Genomic DNA, 22,283 nt, shown 5'->3' with positions numbered 1-22,283 from the left:
TCAGATATGCCCTTCTTCCAAACATACACGCCATCAGATATGCCCTTCTTCCAAACATACACGCCATCAGATATGCCCTTCTTCCAAACATACACATCAACAGCTATCCCCGTCTTCCAAACATACACACCATCAGATATGCCCTTCTTTCAAACATATAAACAACCCTCGTCAGACTTCAGAGTGGTCAAGAACTAAAACTTTTCTGTTTTAAGTCATTGCCCTAGCAAGTTTGAATGCTACCACACACCATCTCCTGACCCATCCCCTCTATTGCCATGCCCCACATAATCAGTCACTGTCATTGCTGAGATGTGCCCACCACCTGGTCCTTACTTACCCACTTACCATACAAGTTAGAGTTCTCAATGTCCATTCGCTGCTTTTGAGCTTCAAGAAAAACATGAATGTTGATTCCTCTGGCGGCTGAGACACAACCCAGGAATCTGTCTGGAATCTGTGTGCAGATGTCTGGCTCATCAGCACCAAACCCCAGAGCCAGGAGAACTTCCACTGGATCATTTTCCCAAAAGTCCAGCCATTCAGGAATGCTGTGATAAAAACATGAATCTCTTTATCTAGTAACACCTAACAACCCAAAGCTATTTTTTTCTAGTCACCTCACCCACCCAATTTCCCAGATATTAAGCAAAAGAGGAACCCACTAAGAAGATTATGGTTCATTTATGATAATAAAGCTCACTCATATTTATGTTCCTAAAGGACAACCCAGCACTCCTACTCAGAAACAATACTGTAAGTTTATTTAACTGACTTTCCATTTCACAATAGGCAAATGTAACAAGTTAGATAGCATGGGAAGACAATGGGACAGCACCAGACAGAGGCAGCACACTGCCAACCACAAAGAATTGGGCAATAAAAGCAAGAAAGGAAACTGAATGAGACTCAGAGAAGAATATTTTTAAAGAGTATCAGTCTGGGGTATCCTCAACTACACAAATCTATCCAAGATACCATTAAATACAGACAATAAGGATGGATGTTTACAAACAATGATTTTAAGTCTCTAGGTAGGATTAAAATATGCTGTGTTTTCTAGATTTTTTTTTGACTCAGCTAAGAAATGAAAAAATGCTTTCATCAAGATATTCTAGTTCATTTTGGCACTTATGATGATAAATGCCAATTATCTGGATTTTCTATTTTTTGTATATCAACTCCCTTCTAAATTTCTCCTGGGGTACCATACTATGGACCATTTCATGGATTCTGGGGGAATCGGAACTTTCAACAAGATTTGCTGAGTTCTTTTGTTGATGTTTCGCTTTACTTTTACTTTACATTAAATACTAATGAGCATTTTTGAGATGATTTAGAGAATTTTACTTTGGTGACTTCATCATTCTAATTGAATTAATTATAATTCATTTATTTAACCCTTCACACATTTAGTAACTGCTGCCAATAGTCTCATTGAGCAGCCCCACTGACCAGACACCATCAGGATCATGTTCAGATTTTTTCTTTTTTAAAAATAAATCTATTTTTAATTGACAAATAATAAGTATGTATACTTATGGGGTACAGTGTGTTGTTTTGATCTACATATACATTGTAGAAAGATTCAGTCATATCCACCTCCTCACCAACTTACATTTGTGATGAGAATGTAAGAAATCTATTCTTTAGCAATGTTGAAATATACAATTAGCTTACTATTAACTGCTCACCATACCCGGCAATAGATTTAGACACACTAATACTCATAATGTGAAGTGGAGATGGCTTGTTTTGAGTATCTTAATCTCTGGAATGAACTGGAGAAACAGGAATACCAATCACTTGATTACACTGACACCTTAATATGTGAGAGTCAAGGAAGAAAAAAACTCTAAATCATGTACAAAATATTTAATGTTATTATGAGCATATTGACCTCATTGTACAAATGTTTATCCTACCCATTTATACAAATTCTTATTCTTATTGAATATCTGTCATGTCCTAAGGTTCTACGTTAGATACTTATGGCACAAAGTTCCTCCTTTCCAAAGGCTTCAGTCTCATGACCAAGAATATAATTATCAGTTGATACATCTTAAATTATTTTCATATGATATGAAAATACCATTAACCTTTTAATTCATTTTGAATTTTTCAAAAAAAAATACACTGACTTTGCAAAATACACAAAATACACTGACTTTGCAAACAATTACGAGACAAAAGGCTCTCTCTCCCTTTTGTCATTACTCTCGCCAATCTCAATCCCCTTCCTGTTAAATCTATGTGTATCTTTCCCGATATTTTTCAGTGTAGTCGCATATATATACTTTATGGTTTTTACTTGTTTGCTTTATATATAGCAACATAATCTATGGATCTTTGTGCATCTTGCGTTTTCCCCTTAAAAATATGACTTGAAGAGCTTTCTAAGCTGTTATGCATATCTCTGTATAATTTTATTGCTATGTAAAATTCCATAAAATGAATGGGCCAATAATTTATTTGGCCATTTTTCCATTGACAGATATTTAGCCTGTTTCCAATTTTACTAACTCTTTAATAATGTTCCGGCAAGTTGGAGTTTGGAAATCTTTTATTCATTCTTTCATCCATTCATTCACCAAGTGCCTATTTATAATTTCATGAAATCTATTGTTGCACAGAAGGATTTCTCAGGATGTGAAGTGCCTAGAAATTACATACCTTTGTGGCATACTTGCAGTAGAATGGCAAGAGTTGAAACTGGTCCCTCTGGATAGGGTGGGAGTTTCTGAAAACTGATGCAAAGATCTACAGTGGAGAAAATACCAACAATGAGATGTGTTGATTTAGATGGTCCCTTGGGAGGTCATTGCAAAGCTCTTCCTTCCAGAGAAACATTTGCATTTCCTCTTAGTTTCTATTATAATAATCTCCAAATAGCCACACCTTTGAAGAAGAGAGAGCTTGGAGGGAGGAGCTGCGCCCCCTTTTCCTGAGCACTGTGTTACAGACGATGTGAGAATTTAAGTGTTAGGTGCCTGCTAGTGTTCATTATAAAGGTGGCAGAGTGTCTCACTTTTGACAGATGGCAAATCATTGGGGAACCTTTCAGGAACACAGCTTCACTGGGCACCAACTTTCGGCAAGTAGTTAAAATTGCATGATGAAAGAGGCACAGTGAGCAGCCACTGAAGCGACTCCACGTTAAGTCTGGTAGTAGGGAAGGATTTCATGCTGCATGGCTAACAGTCTCTAAGTGCCATCTCCAGGGCTCCTGTGGCCATCCATATGCAATGGTAACAAACTCCTTTACTGCTGGAAAAACAAGTCACTCTATCCAACAGGCCTGCATTGTAAGACATTTGAAAGCTCTTTCAAAGACAATAGAACATGTTACAGTATAGGTCAGTTTCTTCTTCATTCTCTCATCCATAGCTCAGTTCTACCTTGGGTCACATCTAGCCCCATTAAATGTAATAGCTAGTTGGCACAAAATTACAGTTCATCAGAGTATAATGCAAACATCAACATTCCCAAGGTGACCAAGTTATCCTCCTTGGGTGGCTCAATTGTCTTAGTTTTATCCCTATTCAAGTGATGGCTAAGCCCTGACTCTTCTTTGTTTAACTACTTCCTTTCATTAAGGCTGAGAATGTGTGGGTTTCTGGATTATAAAAACTCTGCTTTCAACAGACAGTTGGGTTTGCTGGGAGTCTTGAGGAGAGGCAGAAAGACTCCCTTTCACTTATTGTCTCACTTCAGTTTTTATTAGGTCTGCCAGAATTTATTTTTCATTTTGGAATTGAGGGTTGCATTTTATTTTGTAATGTTCAGCAGAGCCACCTAGAAGCAGGCCTGGCCTGGGATCCAGAAGAATCCAGTGTAGTCCCTTTTCTATCAACCATATGGGCACAAGCTGATCATTGAAACTGGCTCTTGTTTTTCTCTTTGATAAAATGAGGGTTGCTCAAGAGATTTCTGTGGTTCCTTTTAGCTCCATGATTCTAATAGTAGAATCAACAGTCCTGTGAGGGGAAAACACTGACAAATACCATATTCAGTGTGGATTGGGAGGGGTAGTAGGGTTGCAGAACTGCCTATTTTGTTTTCAACTACTTGGAATTATCCTGAAAATGCAAATGTGAAGAAAGCACGAGAAGCAGAGCTCCTGAGCCCAAGGAGCTTGTAGTCTATTCCAGTGTGTCTCAAATTCATCTGACAGAATGGTAAAGATACAGATTTCTGGATGCTCCCTTCAGATTTCCTGGTTAAGGAGATATGGGGTGGGGCTTAGGAATTCGCATTCTTGTTAAGCTCTCAGATGCTGCTATTTTGAACACCATACTTTGAGACCAGACCTCTTTTTGCACCAGGATACTCTCACTGCTTTCTGCCTAACATTGGAAATTGTATTTATTGTTGTCCAGTAAATAGAATGATGAATAATAACATTGACAAAGTGAAAATGTAACTCTTTTATGAACATGTCCTTAGGAACAACTGCACCATAGCAGAATGTCATTCATGCATAGATTCCAATTAAATTTCCATTGAAGTCAGCATTTTTTGATTTAATCTACTTACCCCTTTTTGACATTTAAGATACTTCCAGTGCTCTTAAAGCTACTGAAAGTGTTCTAGACACTGGGGACAAATTACTGACCTTTCGCAAGACCCCCAAATCCGTGGAATTATTAAGAAACTTCCTCACTTGCATTGCATTTATCAAAGATGGGGCTTTAAAATATTGCAGGTAAGTCACAATCATTGTGCTACCTACCTCATGTAGTCTTTCACAGTCATTTGAACCGTTCCTTGTTCATGCAAAGAAACTACAACATAAACAAGCAAAAGGGTGGAGGTGAACTTAATTTTCTTTTATCCTGTGGAAAATCTTCTCGTCCCCAATCCAACCAATGTAGAATTGATTCTATATCCAAAGTTGTATTGGTATGAACTACAACGTGTCTCTGTGGTGGACAAGACAGAATACAATTAATGGACAATTATGCGACAAGCGCTTGAAGAAATGTACTTGCTCAAAGAAGAGGGAAGTCAGTGGCAAGAAGTGGTATTTGTTCTGGATTTTTAATAATGGGGAGAATTTGATAGAAGGAAAAGAGGCACTGCCCTTGAGGAAGAGAAAAATGTTATCTATAGAAAGTGCAGATCATAGTGCTAGGGGAGTGTGATTAGCTCATGGGGCACTTTGGGAAGCTTTCTTCCATTACACAATGCTGAGGAAGTAGGGGAGGGTTAAGCAAAAGAATATAAGAAGGACCTAGCATTTATTGAACATTGCCCAGTCATTTGTATCATCTAATTCTTCCAATAGTGTTATAATTAGAACTTATCCTCATTGTTCCTAAATTTCTGTAAGGAGTTTAGTAATGAGCCCATGATCATACAGCCAAAAGACATATATGTAGGAATTTATTAGTCTTCTATTATTGATTATAGCAATAATAGTTACTATTTATTTAGAACAAACTTTGTTCAAGATAACATGCTCGGCATGGTACATGCACAATCTCTTCTGATTCTCACAGTAAATCCATGAGATAGGTATTATTAATCTCCACTAAATATAGAGGAAATTGAGGCTCAGAGACATTAGTTTCTCGTGGCCAGCAAGATGCTACAATTTATTTTAATTTATCACTTTTCTGTCACACCACACTATCAACCAAACAGCCTATAGCTTATTTTAAAGCTAGAAGGAAGAGTTTGTATGTAAGTGTTAGAACAGGGAGATCCATGAAAGTTTTTGAGCAAACAAGTAAATGAGAGAAAGATGATGCTGAAGGCATCTGAATGGCTGATAGTGGCACTAAGCACAGAATGGAGGAAATAAATATTAGTTATCCTTGAGGCCGATTCAGAGGCCATTGCAATAATAGGATCATGTATTAAAATAAAACACGTGGCTAAGACCTACAGAATGTTCAGAATACAGGCAACTTCCTCAGAAGTTTCACCAGTCTTCTCATTGCCTCTCACCTGTGGCTCTTCTGGGTGCCAATGTGTGACATGTATAAAACTGGAAGTGTTGCTGCCCTGTACAACCATGAGAACATAAAGTTTTTACCATAAGAAATACAATACAGGTTGGAAGGAATTTTGGAAAAATGAACCTGAGTGATTTAAATATATGAAAGAATGCTGAAAATAATAAAGGGCCAGGGTTCTTATCTCTGTACAGAGCCTATGAAGAGATCTCAAGGCATCTGCGAATTTGTCTCTAAGTGCCAAATTTTGGAAATGGAGATAGGAATATATGTACCCATGGTTTTCAGAAAAAAATTTAAAGTGACCTTACCTAAAGCCAAAAAAAAAAAAAAAAAAAAAGAAAGAAAGGAAGAAAGAAAAACAAAACAGAAAGAAATAAGACTAGCTAGAAATCTAGAGACTTGAGATGTGTTAGGGTGGTGTGAATGAATGGCATATCCTTAGCTAACTCTGAATCTAGAATACATGACTCCACTTTAAAGAGGTAGTGAGAGAATAGATACAGTAAATGTCTTTGCCCTACAAAATAATTGGAACTCTGTCAGCACAAGAGACAGATAGGATAAGAAATCTAAATCTATTTTTGAAGTTTAAATACAGAGTGGAAATATATATGGCCTCCGTGCTATGCCTGTCATTGCAGACATCATTAATCTTTTCTAATCAATTGCATCACTTTCCTGTCACTTCTTCAGGAAAGTCACCACTAACTGATTAGAATTATCACAAAAGATTAAATTACTGACCATCCTTTGTTTATAAAACACTTCATGAGTGGGTTTTTGAGAAGAACAGAATAAGCATGGGTATGTATCTAAAATTGAGAAGCTGCTAACATGAAGTGAATATATAACTACTTCATAAAACATTCCAGGGAGTCACTACCAAAAATGGAATATCAGAGGAGTTCCAGTATCATATGAAATCTTTTACAAAATTCTACTAATTTAAATAGATAAAAAGAGAGCTGTTCTGCATGGAGTGTTCTTCCCTTTAGCTATTCCTTCACCCTAGGAGGCATCTTCAGGATCCAGACCTTGAAAACTGTCAATTATTCAACACACAAGACCCTTAGTAAGCAGGCATGGCTAATTCATTGCTGCACTCTTGCTCAGGGAATACAAATCAATCTCAGAGCTTCTCAAACTTGTAACGTCACTGGCAATTGATTGAAATTGTCACAGAAGTGAAAGCCTATTTGCTACCTTATTAAACATATCATAGATGCAAGCACAGTATAATTTTTAGGTAGTCATGTAATAACTTGATACCATGATGAATTAAATAAGTTGCCCAAATGAAGATAAAATTAATATTTATAATTTTAAGTATTTTTTTTTATTTCTCCCATTTCTATGCACTATGTTGCATGCAACTCACAAAGCAAGACTTCATTTGTGCCTGGTTTATCTTATCTAGATAATTCTGGAACATTTCTGAGCAGTTATTGCCTCCTAAAACATTCTATAGTCCTAGGACATGTGGTGGCACATTCTGCTAGTACTGATGCTCTTGCACCACTTTGGTCTTTTCTGTTTGCCTGCCTGCTATTGCCCTGGATTTCCTGGATGTGTGAATAAATGTGTACATCCAGGCCAGGGATCTGCTATTGTAGCCACTGTGAATTGTTCAAACCATCTGAGCAGAAATAATCCATTTTTAGACATTGATGACAAGAGTTAGCTCAGGCTTGCTGAGTTCTCAAACACCCTGTCCTTGTAGAAAATCATCTACACCCAGGTGGGGTGGCTCATGCCTGTAATTCTAGTGCTCTGGGGGGCTGAGATGGGATGATCACTTGAGGTCAGGAGTTCTAGACCAGCCTGAGCCAGAGCAAGACCCTGTCGCTACTAAAAATAGAAAAATTGCCAGGCTTGTGGCAGGGTTCTATAGTCCCAGCTATTCAGGAGGCTGAGGCAGTAGGAGTATGAGATTGCTGTGAGTTAGGCTGAGGCCATGGCACCTTAGCCTGAGTGCTACAGTGAGGCTCTATCTAAAAAAAAAAAACAAAGAAAGAAAGAAAAGAAAAGAGAAAAGAAAATAAAGTTATCTAGAATTTGGAGTCTTCATCCAGGGGGGGCTTCTTCATGGAATTCTAGTGCCCACACAGATCTAGTAGCTACACTCCAGGGACCACACCCCTCTGTCTGCTGTTGTTCAGTAACAATCTGGATGCCAGGAAACCAAGGGTCCCCTCCAAGAGAAAAAGAAATTCCTAAAGTAACATGTTTTCCTAGGGATGTATAAGTGGACAACACACACAAAAGCCTTACACAGCTTCAGAACCAGCTGTGCAACGGGCCTCTCACTTTCCCCACACAGCCAGCACCCTGGGAGGTCAGCCATTACTGACCATTAGGGGGCTCCCCCCACCTGAAGCCCATCCTCCTTGATGTACAAATATAGCATTTACATTCTTTCCCAGATGCCTGTACTTTTTCTTCTTCATCTTGATGAAAATGACACAAATGTCGATCCACAGCCAATATATTCAGACATAATAGCCTTCTCTGCTGCTGAGCTTAGATTTTGGAGAAAACCAAGCCAAACAAAGCTGATATGATTTTTTTAAACTCACAAGATAGCCTCATTTTAAAAATTGTGACAAAATTATTAAAAATTAATTAGGTTTACTGCTTGATTTCCACCTTACATTCTAGCCCTCTTGGTCCCGGGAGACCGAGTGGCATTTTGACAGTGTTACTCTGTGTTTGCTGCCTGATCACTGCGGAAGCAGCCACTGGCCTTTCCAACAATTTGGACTCAGGCAATGAAGAGTCTTGCACAGGGCAGCTGGTGAAGTAGTACATTATTCCTTTCCTGTTGGAGGGTCGCTCTGCTTTGGTTTTCCATTTTGCTAATGTGTGAGGTCAAGTTCCCATGGCCTTAGGACGGGTTTGTCAGGGTTGGGGTGCTGCTTCCCTTTCCTGTTTCCAATAAGGAGGTGTAAGCTGGTGGCCCACAGTGTGCCAGTTCTTGCAGGGATTGCAATATCTAAACTTTCCCTAAAACTTGGATGAGCCGGCAGCACTGGCCCAGGTGTCTTCAGGGCAGTGGTCTGTGAAGGCAACGTCCTCTTTAATGCTCTGCCGTCCCTTCCGGCTGATTCCTTCATTAGCCATCACCTGCCTTGCTCCCAGAAACATGTGAGTCTCCTGCCTCTAATCAGAGCTAGAATCTCACACCCAGGCAAGGCCACGGCCAATGGACAAACTGCTCCTGTACCCAGATTCCTCCCACGTCTCTGCAGACACCAGGTGTGAGGCTGTCCCAGGGAAAGGTGGGTCCTCACATGTGTACCTGATTCCCTGCACAGAGCTCTGCTCAGAGGTCTTCCTCAATTCCACACTCACTTCTCTACGGGCTGGTCCTAATATTTCCTTCATTTTTCCCCCTCCATTATACCATTGTTAGGTTTTTAAAATTAGATTTTACTCTCTAAAAGCATTTGGGGAAGGAGAGAGATTAAAAAAAAAATTAAGTCCTACTATCCCCAAGTTTCCTAGAGTTGATATGGAGGAAAATTAAAGTGTGAGAAAAAAACTTTCCCTGTTCTATTCAATGCATCCCATTCCACGGGTTAAAATGCCAGTTCTGATTCCCTTTTAGATACTTGAGTCTCTAGCCACCCTCCCTACTGTTTGGTGGACTTCTGCCATCTGAAGCAGCAGACACCACACTTAACCCTGCAAAATGTATTACTGGGGAAGATGTAGTTAGATATGCAGAAGGCACTAATTAGCACCTTTATTGGCTTAGAAAGCATTTTTTATTTTGGTTTTCCTAAGCATTTCTGACTGATTCATGGAAGACATTTGGTTCTTTGGAATATCGTCCAATAGACTAATCAAATTTCATTTTTGCAAGACTCAAAAATAATAGCATTCTGCAGCTTTCCATATATTTAACTCCTGCATGACCAGGACACTTAGTAGAAGCAGTCAACATTGTTTGTTTGTCTTATTTGGCAAATTATTAACCCATATTCGTATTTGTAAAAAAAAATACCCTTACATTCCACCTGACATTCGTGCTCAAAAGCTGAAAGCCACTTGGAATGCTTTGCTCTTTTTTCTCCCATGTATCTGCTTATTTTCCAGAGGCTGTTGACTCTTCGTCCACACACCATGCTGACCCTCAGTGTAAATTCTTTCACCTTAAGCCTGAGTTCTGTTATGAACTTCCTCCCAGTGTGCACACCCTCTCCCATTGTCAGGATAACACCAAATCTGTCACTTCTCTTTGCATTGTAGTGAGTTCAGAACTCACAACAATAGAGCTGGCAAATGGGTAACACTCGTGCTTCAATTCCCCAACAGTGCCCATACAAGAGTTATCACTAATGATTTCATAAATTATTCTTGATTTTCTTTTTAGGTGAAAAAAAATATGGTGTCAAAATTCTGCTCATCCCAGACCCAGTTACAGCCACCTATCCAGTAGAACGAGAACCTGAGATGACACTTCTGTGCCAATTCATCCTTGGACTTCCAGTGTGATTTCCTCTTTCTGGATTTTAAGACACCTATAATCTGATCACACCCCATTTAACAGAAAAATTTCCACCGTTGTTCCCTAGCATGAAACCATTTTTCTAGTCTGATTACCTTCCCTATGCTTTCTTGAGCACATTTAGTTTTCTTCTCAGTTCTGAGACTTCATTCAAACTTTTATTGCTTCCTTAATTTTTTATTAAAAAATTAATTTTTCTTGCCTCTGTGTTTTCAAAACCATATCCCTCTTTCTTTGACCAGCTCAAGTCTCACCTCTTTTGAGAAGATTTCCCAATCTGAAAATATCATCTGTATGATGTTTTATTGAAATTTTTTTGTTTATCACGTTTGGGGAAATCAGATATTTTAGAGATGATACTTGCCCCAGGGGCATTTCCCATTTTGTCAATGAGACAAATCATGTCTCTAATAATTTGAGGCAGCAGTGGCCAAGTTGACCACAACTTGGTGTGACCCCAAATGGATGTCACTGGTGTTCAGAAGAGAGATTGAATCTCAGTACGAAAATCAGAAAGGGTCTGATAAAGGATATGAGACTTGGATTAGGCCTCAAAAGGAGGGCAAGGGATGAATAGAATAGGAAATATTAAGACAGGAGAAATTCTATGAAGAAAGGTAAAAAACTAAGAATTTAATGAGAAGGGACAGATCAGAAGGTCTTGTAGGAAAGTTGTATAGGTTACATTTGAATTGTGGTGATCCTGAACATATCAGAGCGACATTCTTGAGATCAAAAGTTATATATTTTAAATCTTTGTACCCTTCACCTAGAACAGTTCTTTGCTCGGAATGCTTTCATTTGACAAGTGACAAGGGAACCCCTATCATATTTAATAGGATTTACACTGACATTCTCTTTTGTGACCTTCTCCACAAAAGTTAGCTTTTGATTTTCTAAACTCTTATCATGTAACCAAGTCCTACTGGAAAGAAATAAGTTTGCTGTTTTGGGATGTCTCTCTGGATTGGAGAAGAAATGTAAAGAAGGCCAATGAATTAGCCACCCCTTAAGTAGTAACTGGAATCAAACATCTTTGACAGAAGCTGTCTTTTTACTGTGGAGTTACTTCTTATTTCTTTTCACTCATAGTTACACTTAGATGCGTTGTTAAACAAATGCCAATTATATGAGCCTATGAGTAAAGTGTGCATTCATCGTGTTTTTTTTTTTTTTGAGACAGAGTCTTACTGTATCACCCTCAGTAGAGTGTCGTGGCGTCTGCGATTCTGTTGCCTCATCCTCCCAAGTAGCTGGGACCACAGGTGCCTGCCACAACACCTGGCTATTTTTTGTTGCAGTTTGGCCTGGGTGGGGTTCAAACATGCCACCCTGGGTATATAGGGCTGGCACCCTACCTACTGAGCCATAGGCACTGCCCTTCATTGTATGTATCTTATCCTTACATTATGATGACAGTGCTCTCTCATTTTTTTTTCGAGACAGAGCCTCAAGCTGTCGCCCCACAACTCACAGCAACCTCCAACCCCTAGACTTAAGCGATTCTCTTGCCTCAGTCTCCCAAGTAGCTGGGACTATAAGCACCTGCCATCATGCCTGGCTATTTTTTTTTTTTTTGGATGTAGTTGTCATTGTTGTTCTGTAGACTCAGGCTGGATTTGAACCCGCCAGCTCTGGTGTATATGGCTGGCGCCTTAGCCGCTTGAGCTACAGGCACCGAGCCTCACATTATTAATGTAATCCTTGCATTATAATGACAATGCATATCCAGTCCAATAGTACTGATGTTAATTTGTTCTCTGGTGGTAAGAATGAGCACTATGAACTTGATGCTTTCTCCAGACATTTTAATATACAGCTTTAATATGAAATCAGAGATTAAGAATGAGTCTGCAGCCTGGATAAGAGCAACCTTAACACCTGTGACCATGGACCCCACAATTGAGTCCAAAGAGGCTCTGAATGTCCTAGTGTATTTGTGGTTATAGGAAAGTCTGTGGATCCTTACTTCACCCAAAGTGACAATCTAACATTTTTACTTGCACAGTCAGTGACCAATAAAAGGAGTTAATCTGTACTCAGGGGTGGTGATTCTTGGAAAGGTAAATGGGAAGAAGTTGCAGGATGTCTGTGAGGATCTTCCCTGTAAGTCATCCATGGACCTAGAGCAGATAATGCCTTGGAGAGTCTGAAAAAGGAAATTGTCAGACTATCAACTGAAATGCCCTAATACGTGTTAGAAGAAACTATCCTTTGTGAAGTGCTTTAATGAGAATTGGCATGCAAGGAGCAAGGGAAACTGCCCAAAATGTTACAGTTGCTGAAATTAATATGGAAAGAAGGATTTAAGACATCTATAACCTGATTATACCCCATTTAACAGAGACAAGGGAAGGTCTCTGTCATAGCTATAGGGAGAAACCCATGTAATTTCTATCAGCAAGTAAGTTTAGGTGAGCAATATTTCATTGGTGAAGGTATCAAAGCCCTAAGAGGATAAGGCCCACAGGGGTGTACAGACTCTGCCCATAGCTCCTAGAAGACCAGGGATGGTGCCACAGACCTCCCTTCAGCTCAACTATCAGTCACGGCTACAAGCCCACACACTGTGCTTCAATGGCCCTCATCTCCCAAAGAGAAAATGTTGTTATCTCCCCTTTTCTAGCAGCTGTTATTTCAGTTAGCTATTCCCTTTCACCTCTTAATTCCTCAAAGTAATTTTCTGTTTCCACTTTCTCTACTCCCTTTCCATCTTAAAAGCTATATAATCAGGATCTCTCCCCCACCATTCCTCTGCAATAGCTCTTCTCAGGGTCCCCCGTTGCCTCCTTTGTCAATGCTGATGGCCTGCTGTTAATCCTCCTCATAGGCACCCCTCAGCAGCAGCTGGGGAGGTCGACCGCTCCCTCCCCAACACACTGACTCCTTGGCCTTTCAGATTCTTCTCTTTCTGCTCTCTTTGTACCTCATGTCCTACCCCTTCTTTTCCTCTGCTGATTTTTTAGGTCTTCCTGGCCTCCTCTTTATTCGGACTCACTTCTCTGATCTTCTGGCTTTAAGTAGCATGCACACGTCAACTAGTCCCAACTGTTTATATCTGTTCCTAGACTTTCCTCCTGAACTCTAGACGTGTATTTACAACTTTCTACTCAAAAGCATCTCCTTGGCTATCTAGGAAGAATTTAAACCGTAACATGAGTAAAATTGAATTTACCATCTCTTCCCCTATGCCTGATCTTTTTATTGTTTTATCCATTGCAATAAATGGCCACCTATCCTCCCAAATACTTGGGCAAAATTTGTTGCAGTCATTTTCAATTTTTTTCTTTCTTTCTTATCAAACATTCAGTCTACCAGCATATCCTGCCATGACTACGTTTCAAACATATCCAGAATCCAACACTTCTTTCTACAACAACTGCTACTATACTGGTTTAAGTCTCCATCCTCTTTCATCTGAAATATTTTACCAGCCTCCTAACTGGGCTTTCTGCTATTACCCTCTCCAGCCCTATCCACTCTATTCTTCAAAGGGCAGACAGAATTTCTTCCTTAAGAGGAACCAAGATAATACCGCTTCTTGGTATAAAACATTTTAAAGGATTCCCTTCTCACACTGAGCAAAAGACCACATACTTATAGGGATGCTTTAATACATCACCCTAAATTTTTTGGTTTCTGGGTGGTTCTTTAACTATTAGCCCTCTACTGTCATCCTTGTCTATTTAACTTCAGCCTCTCAGGGATCCTTGCATATAGAGGGCAAACTTCTACCCCATGACCTTTGCTATCTCATCTGCCTGAAACAGTTCATTCCCAGAAAATAAATACCCCACTCCTTCAGTTCTTTCAGATAGTTGCTAAAAGGTAACCTTAGTTGAGATGACTTCCCATATCACCTGTGTTCCTGGCACATTACACATCGATTTCTTTGCTTATTGTCTCTATCATTGTTGTACCTACTTTCTTCGGTGTCCCCAGTCATAAAGGAAAGCCTGATTTGTAAAAGGCCTTCAATATATAATTTCTAAATACACCAAAGAAAGGAATAAAATGGGATCTGATAGAAATTTTGTGTTCCTGTAGGCCAGGGAATAGATTTGATAACATGTTTGATCCCTAGTCTCTAGTCTCCAGTCTCTATCCTAAATCTAAGGCTCAAGGAGAGATATGGGCTGCAGGGGAAAGCTGAGAGATTTCTGTCATGGGTAACACAGAATACTAGCAATGCTACCTAAGACCTCAGGTGATAGAGTCATGCAGTGTAATGTAAACGAGCGCTTCTACAAATTCTGCAAGAAACAGAGCACCACAAAAACTCAAAGGCTATGGTGGTGGTGCCCAGAGGAGCAGAAGAAGAATATGATGTTTGAAAAGTGTTAAATGACTTGTCTGTGTGTAGAGTAATAGCTGAGACAGTCGAAGGGGACTCATTTATGAAACTAGATGAGCGATCTAATGACTCTCAGAAATACTTACAAAGGATATATTGCAAATAAACCCTGTGACACCAAGATCGGTCAATAATAATCCATCAAATTTGATACTGCTTTTATTGTAACCTAATTGGTATCTACAGACTGGTGAGACTTGAGCCAAATTCCAAATAACTCTTATTTGGTGTTATTTATAGGTTAATTTCAGGATAATTTTGTACCTCTCTCTTCCTTTTAGAGCTATTTTTAATCCATAATTTTTCTTTGAACTAAAATCTACTTAATGAACCTCTAGGTTTCATACTCCAAAATTGGCAAAACTTATGGCAAAACTTATGCCAGTTTTGGAGTATGAAACCTAGAGGTTTATAGAGTAGATTTTAGTTCAAAGAAAAATTATTAATTAAATATAGTTCTAAAAGGAAGAGACAGGTGCAACATTATCCTGAAATTAACCTTACATGTAGGGAACATCTTTCTCTTCCACCCAAGATTGGCTCACAAAAGTAAGGAAAAGTTAGAGGTGGAATTAATGGCAGCTAATTTACACCAGTGTACAGTCATCAGATATAGACCAGTTTTTCAGTATAAAGATTATGAACTTTGAAGTCACACAGACTTAAATTCAAATCATGTCTCCATCTTATTGGCTGTGTGGTTTTAAGCAAATTTTATAACCTTTCTGAGTATCCTGCTTCCTCAATAGATAATAAAGTTAATCATCCTGCTATTTTGTTTGAGGTGTACTTGGCAACAGTTTTAATATATTTAATAATAATAAACACTTGATAAATAATAATTACTAATTATATAATTCTACTATTACTTTTGAGTCTGCAGTGTACGGAGATCAGAAATGTATAAAGATCAGAAACTTAGTGAACCTCAGAAAGGCACAATAACCTGAGTACTTTCCAGTTGTTAGACATTAATTTCTCAGTCATATCATTTTTTTAAGATTTTAAGTTCTCATAATTGAAAATTTCTGAAATAGTAAGAGAATGATTTATTTTTATTTTCTAGGTGAATTATTTGTCTTTTCCCATCTTTACTGAGGTATAATTGACAAATAAAATGTTATATGTATTCAAAGTATACAACCTGTTTTGAAATATATATACATTGTAAAATGATTATCGTAATCAAGCTAATTAACATATCAATTACCTCACACAGTTACTGCTCCCCCCCTTTTTTTGAGGTGAGAAGACTTAAGACCTACTGTCTTAGGCAATTTCAAGTATATACTATGTTATTTTAGCTATACTCACCATGCTGTACTTTAGGTCTCTAGAACATTTTCATTTTCATAACTATAAGTTTGTACCCTTTGATCAGCTTAACATATCTTTTCTTTTTTTTTTTTTTTACTTTAAGATCTAGATGTGGACATTTTTCATTTCCATAGGCATTTGATTGACATAAAAAAATCAGTTACATAGATGAAAAACTTTACATTCTAGAGGATTGTTGTGGTCCCAGAGGGCTAGTGTAGAAGAGTCAGAAGCCCTAGAGAGGGAAATGCCACCCACCCACATCACTCATACTTTGACTTTTCCAACAAGGATGCTGATATAGGGTGTCTTAGACCATTTTCTGCAACTAAAGCACAATTCCACATACTGCATAATTTATAAACGATAGAAGTTTATTTGGCTCATGATTCTGGAGGCTGGGAAGTCCAAGAACAAGTGGCTGCATCTGGTAAGAGCCTTCTTGCATGTCATGCTATGGTAAAACAAAAAGGAATGGAAGCACATGTGACAGGGAGAACACAGGCTTCCAACTTGCTCCTCTCTCAGGAGCCCAACTAACTCAGTATCATGATAATGGCATTAATCCAGTCATAAGAGCAGAGAGCCTTTAGGGCCTGTTTACTTCCTAAAGGTACCACTTTTTAATACTGTCACATTGGTGTTTAAATTTCAACATGAGTTTTAGAGGTCTCAAACCACAGCACAGGGCTTTCCTCCCATGGATTTCCATGCACAACATAAATAGTAAATTATATTAGTTTTCTAGAGAGGCAGCATGGCTGTATAGCCAGATCGTTGTAATTTCAAATCTCAACTCCCTTACCTACTAAATGAGAGACTTTGGCCAATTTACTTGGCCTCTATAAGCCTCATTTTCCTCCTTGCAAAATTTAATAACCATAATATTCACCTCAAAAATGGTCTGGTAAACAAGATAATGTATGCCTATCATGGACATCCTCCATATGCATTAATTTCTCCTCACAGTCATACTGATGAAGAGGCTGCAGTGCTAAGGGTTAGGGGATTTACCTGGCATAATGGTGGTGAACAAGGTGCAAATGAGCCAATCAGATTCTAGATGAGTAAAAAAGAGACTTTAGGTAGCCACAGAGGAGGGAGCATGAAGGCCACAAAAGCCCAAGCCCCACCTTGGCCATCACAAGACTCAGCAGGGAATCAGGAAGACGCCCACCAAATTCTTATTTTACTTATCTGTATTATGTGGGCCCAGGCCAAGGCTGGGAGGCCCACGAGAAGGCTTTCTGTAGGGGCCACTGGGTCACCTATAAGATGGACAGACACTTGGATCCTGTTGCCACTTACTGTTCAAAGCCTCAGAAGCCAACACTAAGGAAATTGCCCTCAGAATGAATTCCACTTGGAGTCAATTCACTAGTGTCCCTAAATTTAATTTCTCCCTGGAAGCTCAGAATGTGTCTTTATTTGGAAATGGGGTCATTGCAATTATAATTAGTCAAGATGAGATCATGTTGGATTAGGGTGGGTCCTGGATCCAGGGATTGGTATCCTTGTAAGAAGAGGAGAAGACACATAAGATGAGGCCACTTGGAGACAGAGCCCTGGAATGAGTGACGCAGCTACAAGCCAGAAACAGCCAGCATTACCAGGAGCTACCAGAAGCTAGGGAGAGACAAGGAAGGATTCTTCCCTAGAACCATCAGAAGGAGATGAGGTTTGCTGACACCTTGATTTTGGCCTTCCAGACTCCATAACTGGGAGAGAGTAAGTTTCTGTTGTTAGAAGTCACCATGTTTGTGGTGACCTTTTATAGCCACCCTAGCTAACTAACGTACTCTACATCCTAGCAGGATTTTGAGTTTTGCCAGGATTTTCTCTCTAGGAATCACAACTTTTCTTTTTCCTCTTCAATTCCTTTTCATTTCTTCAGGTTTTCCTCCCTGCCACCCTGGCCAGGTCACCAGTTTCTGGCGCTATTCTAGTGTGCACCCTTTCTAGTGGCTTTTGTCTACCCCACGCTCAGTGTGAGTCTTTTATCGTGGCTGAGGCTGCACACGTGGGCATTACTATTAATAGAAGGCTGGGCCTCCATTTCCTCCACCTGCCTCTAACCATCTGTAACCAAAAATCACAGCATTTAACCCCTGGTGCCCCAGACTCTTCACCTGCAAAACAAAAATGAGAACCAGCCATGCTACTACGCAGGTTTTACGGAGCTTAAAATATGATCGATGAGAAAGGGCCTGGTAAAAGTGAAGGCTCAATTAAACCCGTAAGAAGCTATTCCATTATTATTAAAAATCTTGCTGAAGATGAAGGACCTGGCAAACAGAAACCGTACATTTCTGATCTCAGAGCCATGGTGCTAGCCCTTTTCTTCATCCAGGTCTTTACCTCCTGTCTGTGCTTTTATAGTTCACTGATTGGGTTCAGAGAAGGAAGGTCCATGATTTATTTTCAATTTCTGGGAAGCAAAGCTTTTAATATAATTACCGATGGCCCCCAAACTAGTGCCAGCCTTCTGGCCAGGACCAGGGCAAGAGGAAATATGAGGATAAAGTACTGAGTACATTCCTTAAAGTCTTGCTTTTTTTTTTTTTTTTTAGCCCAAACTATTATAAAGAGATGTCCTTAAATTTGATTTTTAGCAAAAATCAGAGATTTCTATGTTTGTGGAATTTTAAAAGTAATAAAGCAGTTTGGTGAGGAAGGAAATTTTAATGATATACCTAGTTTTTTAAAAGGGGGGAAAAATCCCAATGTAAACTTGTTTGTAGCCAGTGGTCAATCTTAATTTAAGATGGCAGTGAAGAAAGTGAAATAATTAAAACCAGCAAAGTGACTTTTACACTAATAATTTTCCCCTGTAATCATTGAACTCCTAATTTATGTCATTTTTTTAAGACACAGTGGCATTTCATCAATTTTAAAACATACTTTATTCACATCTTAGCATTTATGAAATAAGGGTACGTCTTGTAGTCAATAGGTTTGGTTTTTTTCTGAGTGGTACTTAAAATGTAAGTACATTTCATAATTGAGGGGTCTTAGAGGCTATAAAATATGGAATTTTGTTTAATGAAGATGGAAACTGTGAGACTTATAATTACATTTCTTTTTCTTTTTATAATGTTCTTATCAGTTCCTGGCATTTGTTCTTCCTGAGAACAAATACAACATTAGAAAGAGATGATATACGTGTAATTTTAAGAATAAAAAATAGAGACTAAGTAAATATAGTACAAGGGAAATGAAACAATGTCATGGCCATAATTACATCCTTGCCAATGACTTCATAGAGCCCAGCGAGTTTCCTGCCACAGTCTGAGCTGTCTGATGATTTGGCTGACCCCTGGTTTCAGCTTCTAACCTGCTGCTGAGTAAACACCTATCATTTCTGAATCTCAGGCTTCTAGGTCAAGCAAAGGAATTACGATGCATGGTTTTTGAGGTTTGTGCCTTTCTAGGAGCCTCTGATAATTCTCATTTTAGGAAGATTTATTCACATGGACATTTTAACGTATCCCCTCTACAACTCCACAAAGCATAACCGCTTCTGAGTTCTCTTGTCTTACCAGTGTGGTCAATGACTTGCGGAAAGTTTTCATTTACAGAGACACTATAAAGAAAGAAAAGTATTGTGAGTTAAACAATGTGTGTAAATCAATTATACTAAATTGCTTTTTCATTAAACTGATGAGAGCAAATGCAGAGTTAAGTTTTATTAAGAGGGACTTTTGGAAGCCAGTGAACAGCCAGGGTCTAAAATACTATTCTATCTTGTACTTTTTAAATTGATACTTAGCTTTTGCAAGAATAGGGTAATTCTTCAAGTACCCAATTAAAATGAAAATTCTTACTTGTCCAGGCAGAGTTGCCCACATCGTTTTCATGGATCTTTGAAAGAGAATGCATAAAGCACAAAGAAACACTTACTAGAGTCCAGAGTCCAGCCACTGTTGAATACTTTCTTGTTTGAAATCTTCTACAAAGAAGAAAAGAAACAGATCGGTAAGTCAAAGCACAACCCGTTGAAAGGACTCTACCTTAGTCTCCCAGCACCGTTCAATAGCTCCATTTCCTACATGTTTAGTCACATGTTTCCATACACATATTCATTTTTTTTTCCCCTGAAGGCAAAACCTCCTGTTTTCCATGATCAGCCTTTCCTGAGAAAGAAGTGTGTGTAAACTTGCAAAAAAAAACTGTAACATTTTAAAGGAGAGAGAGAGAATGTGAAAGAGAAGGAAAATAAAACTCTGGAGAGCAAGAGAGATGATGGAATAATTTTTAAATTACCTGGTGTGAGTACAAAGGGTGAAAAAGCAAATGAAACTTTTATATTTCTCTTGTTGGACATAAATCACCACAGAGCCTCTCCTTATTGAATCACGACATTTACCTAAGGCAGCCAGCCAGTGATGTTTATTTGCAAGGAGTTTTCTGCCAGGTTAGAAACCCAATTTGCATTCATTCCAGGGACAAATTGCACTAGAGTCCCAGATTGCCAAAGGCACCCTGTGTTAAAAAGGCACCAGTCTTTTAAGGTGGATCTTTATCACAGGACTCAATAATCACCAACGGGCAAAAGCAGAGGGTAGAAAGGCAGCACGTCCTGTTAAATATCTGTTTCCATTCTGATGGGCTACCATGGACTCTGGGCTGATTTTCTCTGACTTTATCCAACCAAACAGCAGAGGACCTGAGCTTTCCCCTTCACCAGGGGAACAACAAAAAAAAAACACCAGGTGGACTTGGGAGGTGCTTATTGTGAAGGGATGGAATGAATTGGGTGATGGGCAAAGAAGCCAAAGCATGCAGGAGGTGCATCATGATGTGGGGGAAAGGGTTTTCTTACTCATTACTCTGTAATGCCTTGAGAGAGACCAAACAAATAAGAGCCCTTTCAGTAAAATGTCCTGTAAAGCTTCCTCCTGCCTCCAGCATGAACCCCACATGGCTTATGAGGAAGGGATGTTGGCGTGGAAAGGAAACAGAGGTCATTCTTTAGTTGGTCTACTCCTGTCAAGAAGGTCTGCGTTCTGAGTGTCTGCAGGAGACATCAGAGGTGCCCATTTCGGAGACACTTCCAGCATCATGCCAGGAACACTGGTATATTCCCACCCAAGTCCTTGTTCCAAAATCATCTTCCCCCAGCCAAATGACCCTACATAGCTCACCACCCACCACAGGACATTTTCAAAAAACCCCGAGGACCCTTCTCACCCAGTGTAGGAATGGGGAGACCCTGGCTTTCCTCGGAGCCAGGGGGCAGCTGCTCGTCCAAAGGGACCCACGCCTTCTTGGTGGACCTCAGGGTCCTTCTCTTGCCCTTTTCCAGGCCTTCTTGCGGACTGTCAGATCCTTGTGACTTCTCTGCCATTGTAAGAAAGTAATTCTGCAAACTGACTTAAACACACAAAGAAATCAGAGACAATGAGCTCAGCTTTCCAGGTTGGCTCCGAAAGAGGGAGAAGGCCAGAATGCTCACGGTCTAATGAGCGATCCAGCTTCACAGTCTTCCGTGAGCCTGCCTCACTCACCTGAGCCGAGATTCCTGTCTCAACTCAGTGAAACGGGCCCCCCTCACTGGTGAGGCAGCTGGAGACCAAATTAAAAATTGTCCTGAACAGTCACCAGTCCACATTTACACTCTGGAGGATTTACTTTGATGGTCTGGCATGTGGCTGGAGACCAAAGAAATTAGACTTGAGGACATACCCAATAAACAGTCTTCAAATTTATCCAACAGTTATATTTATAAAATTATTTTCAGAGACCCAAGATATTGGGGCAAAATAAAGGCTTTGGCAACAGATCAATTTGGCTGAGTCCCATCTGTGCAACTTACCGTGTTGTGAACATCTCTGCACACCCTTATTTTTAAATTGGGGGTACACTGCACTGAATTTTAATAATGGTTAACCTCCATGGAATAGGTACTATGTGCTAGATTCTATGCTGAATTCTACACATCTATATTTAATTTAATTGTCAATGAAGAAAGTAATATAAACGCAGTGATCCCTTGGAACCAGAACTTAATCCATTCCAGAACCCCCTTCAAATTCTAAATGTTTCAAGTTCCAAGACAATTTTTCTGCTTCAAAATAATAGAAACTGGATTATATGTTCCTTGGTCCCACAAACTCAAATTTTCAAAATATACTGGATT

The 22,283-nt window shown here is 39.3% G+C and overlaps 1 protein-coding gene across 1 annotated transcript in view; it reads right to left on the bottom strand.

Annotated features, from left to right (window-relative positions):
- CCDC129 (coiled-coil domain containing 129) overlaps positions 1–21,491 on the bottom strand; it is a 96,839-nt gene extending 75,348 nt beyond the window's left edge. Inside the window, exons 1-6 of the mRNA XM_012804331.1 lie at positions 21,335–21,491; positions 20,045–20,093; positions 19,684–19,727; positions 4,733–4,784; positions 2,674–2,760; positions 349–551 (exon numbers count right to left, since the gene is read on the bottom strand). Of these exons, the coding sequence (XP_012659785.1) occupies positions 349–551; positions 2,674–2,760; positions 4,733–4,784; positions 19,684–19,727; positions 20,045–20,093; positions 21,335–21,491 (592 nt within the window). The remainder of the gene's footprint in view (positions 1–348; positions 552–2,673; positions 2,761–4,732; positions 4,785–19,683; positions 19,728–20,044; positions 20,094–21,334) is intronic.
- Positions 21,492–22,283: the final 792 nt, after the last annotated feature.

This window comes from Otolemur garnettii, unplaced genomic scaffold (genome assembly GCF_000181295.1).
Source record: "Otolemur garnettii isolate 467f Iridium unplaced genomic scaffold, OtoGar3 scaffold00028, whole genome shotgun sequence".
In the NCBI taxonomy this organism is placed as follows: domain Eukaryota; kingdom Metazoa; phylum Chordata; class Mammalia; order Primates; family Galagidae; genus Otolemur; species Otolemur garnettii.
The sequence above is the reverse complement of the archived record's forward strand: the minus strand, read 5'-3'. Positions and strand labels throughout refer to the sequence as shown.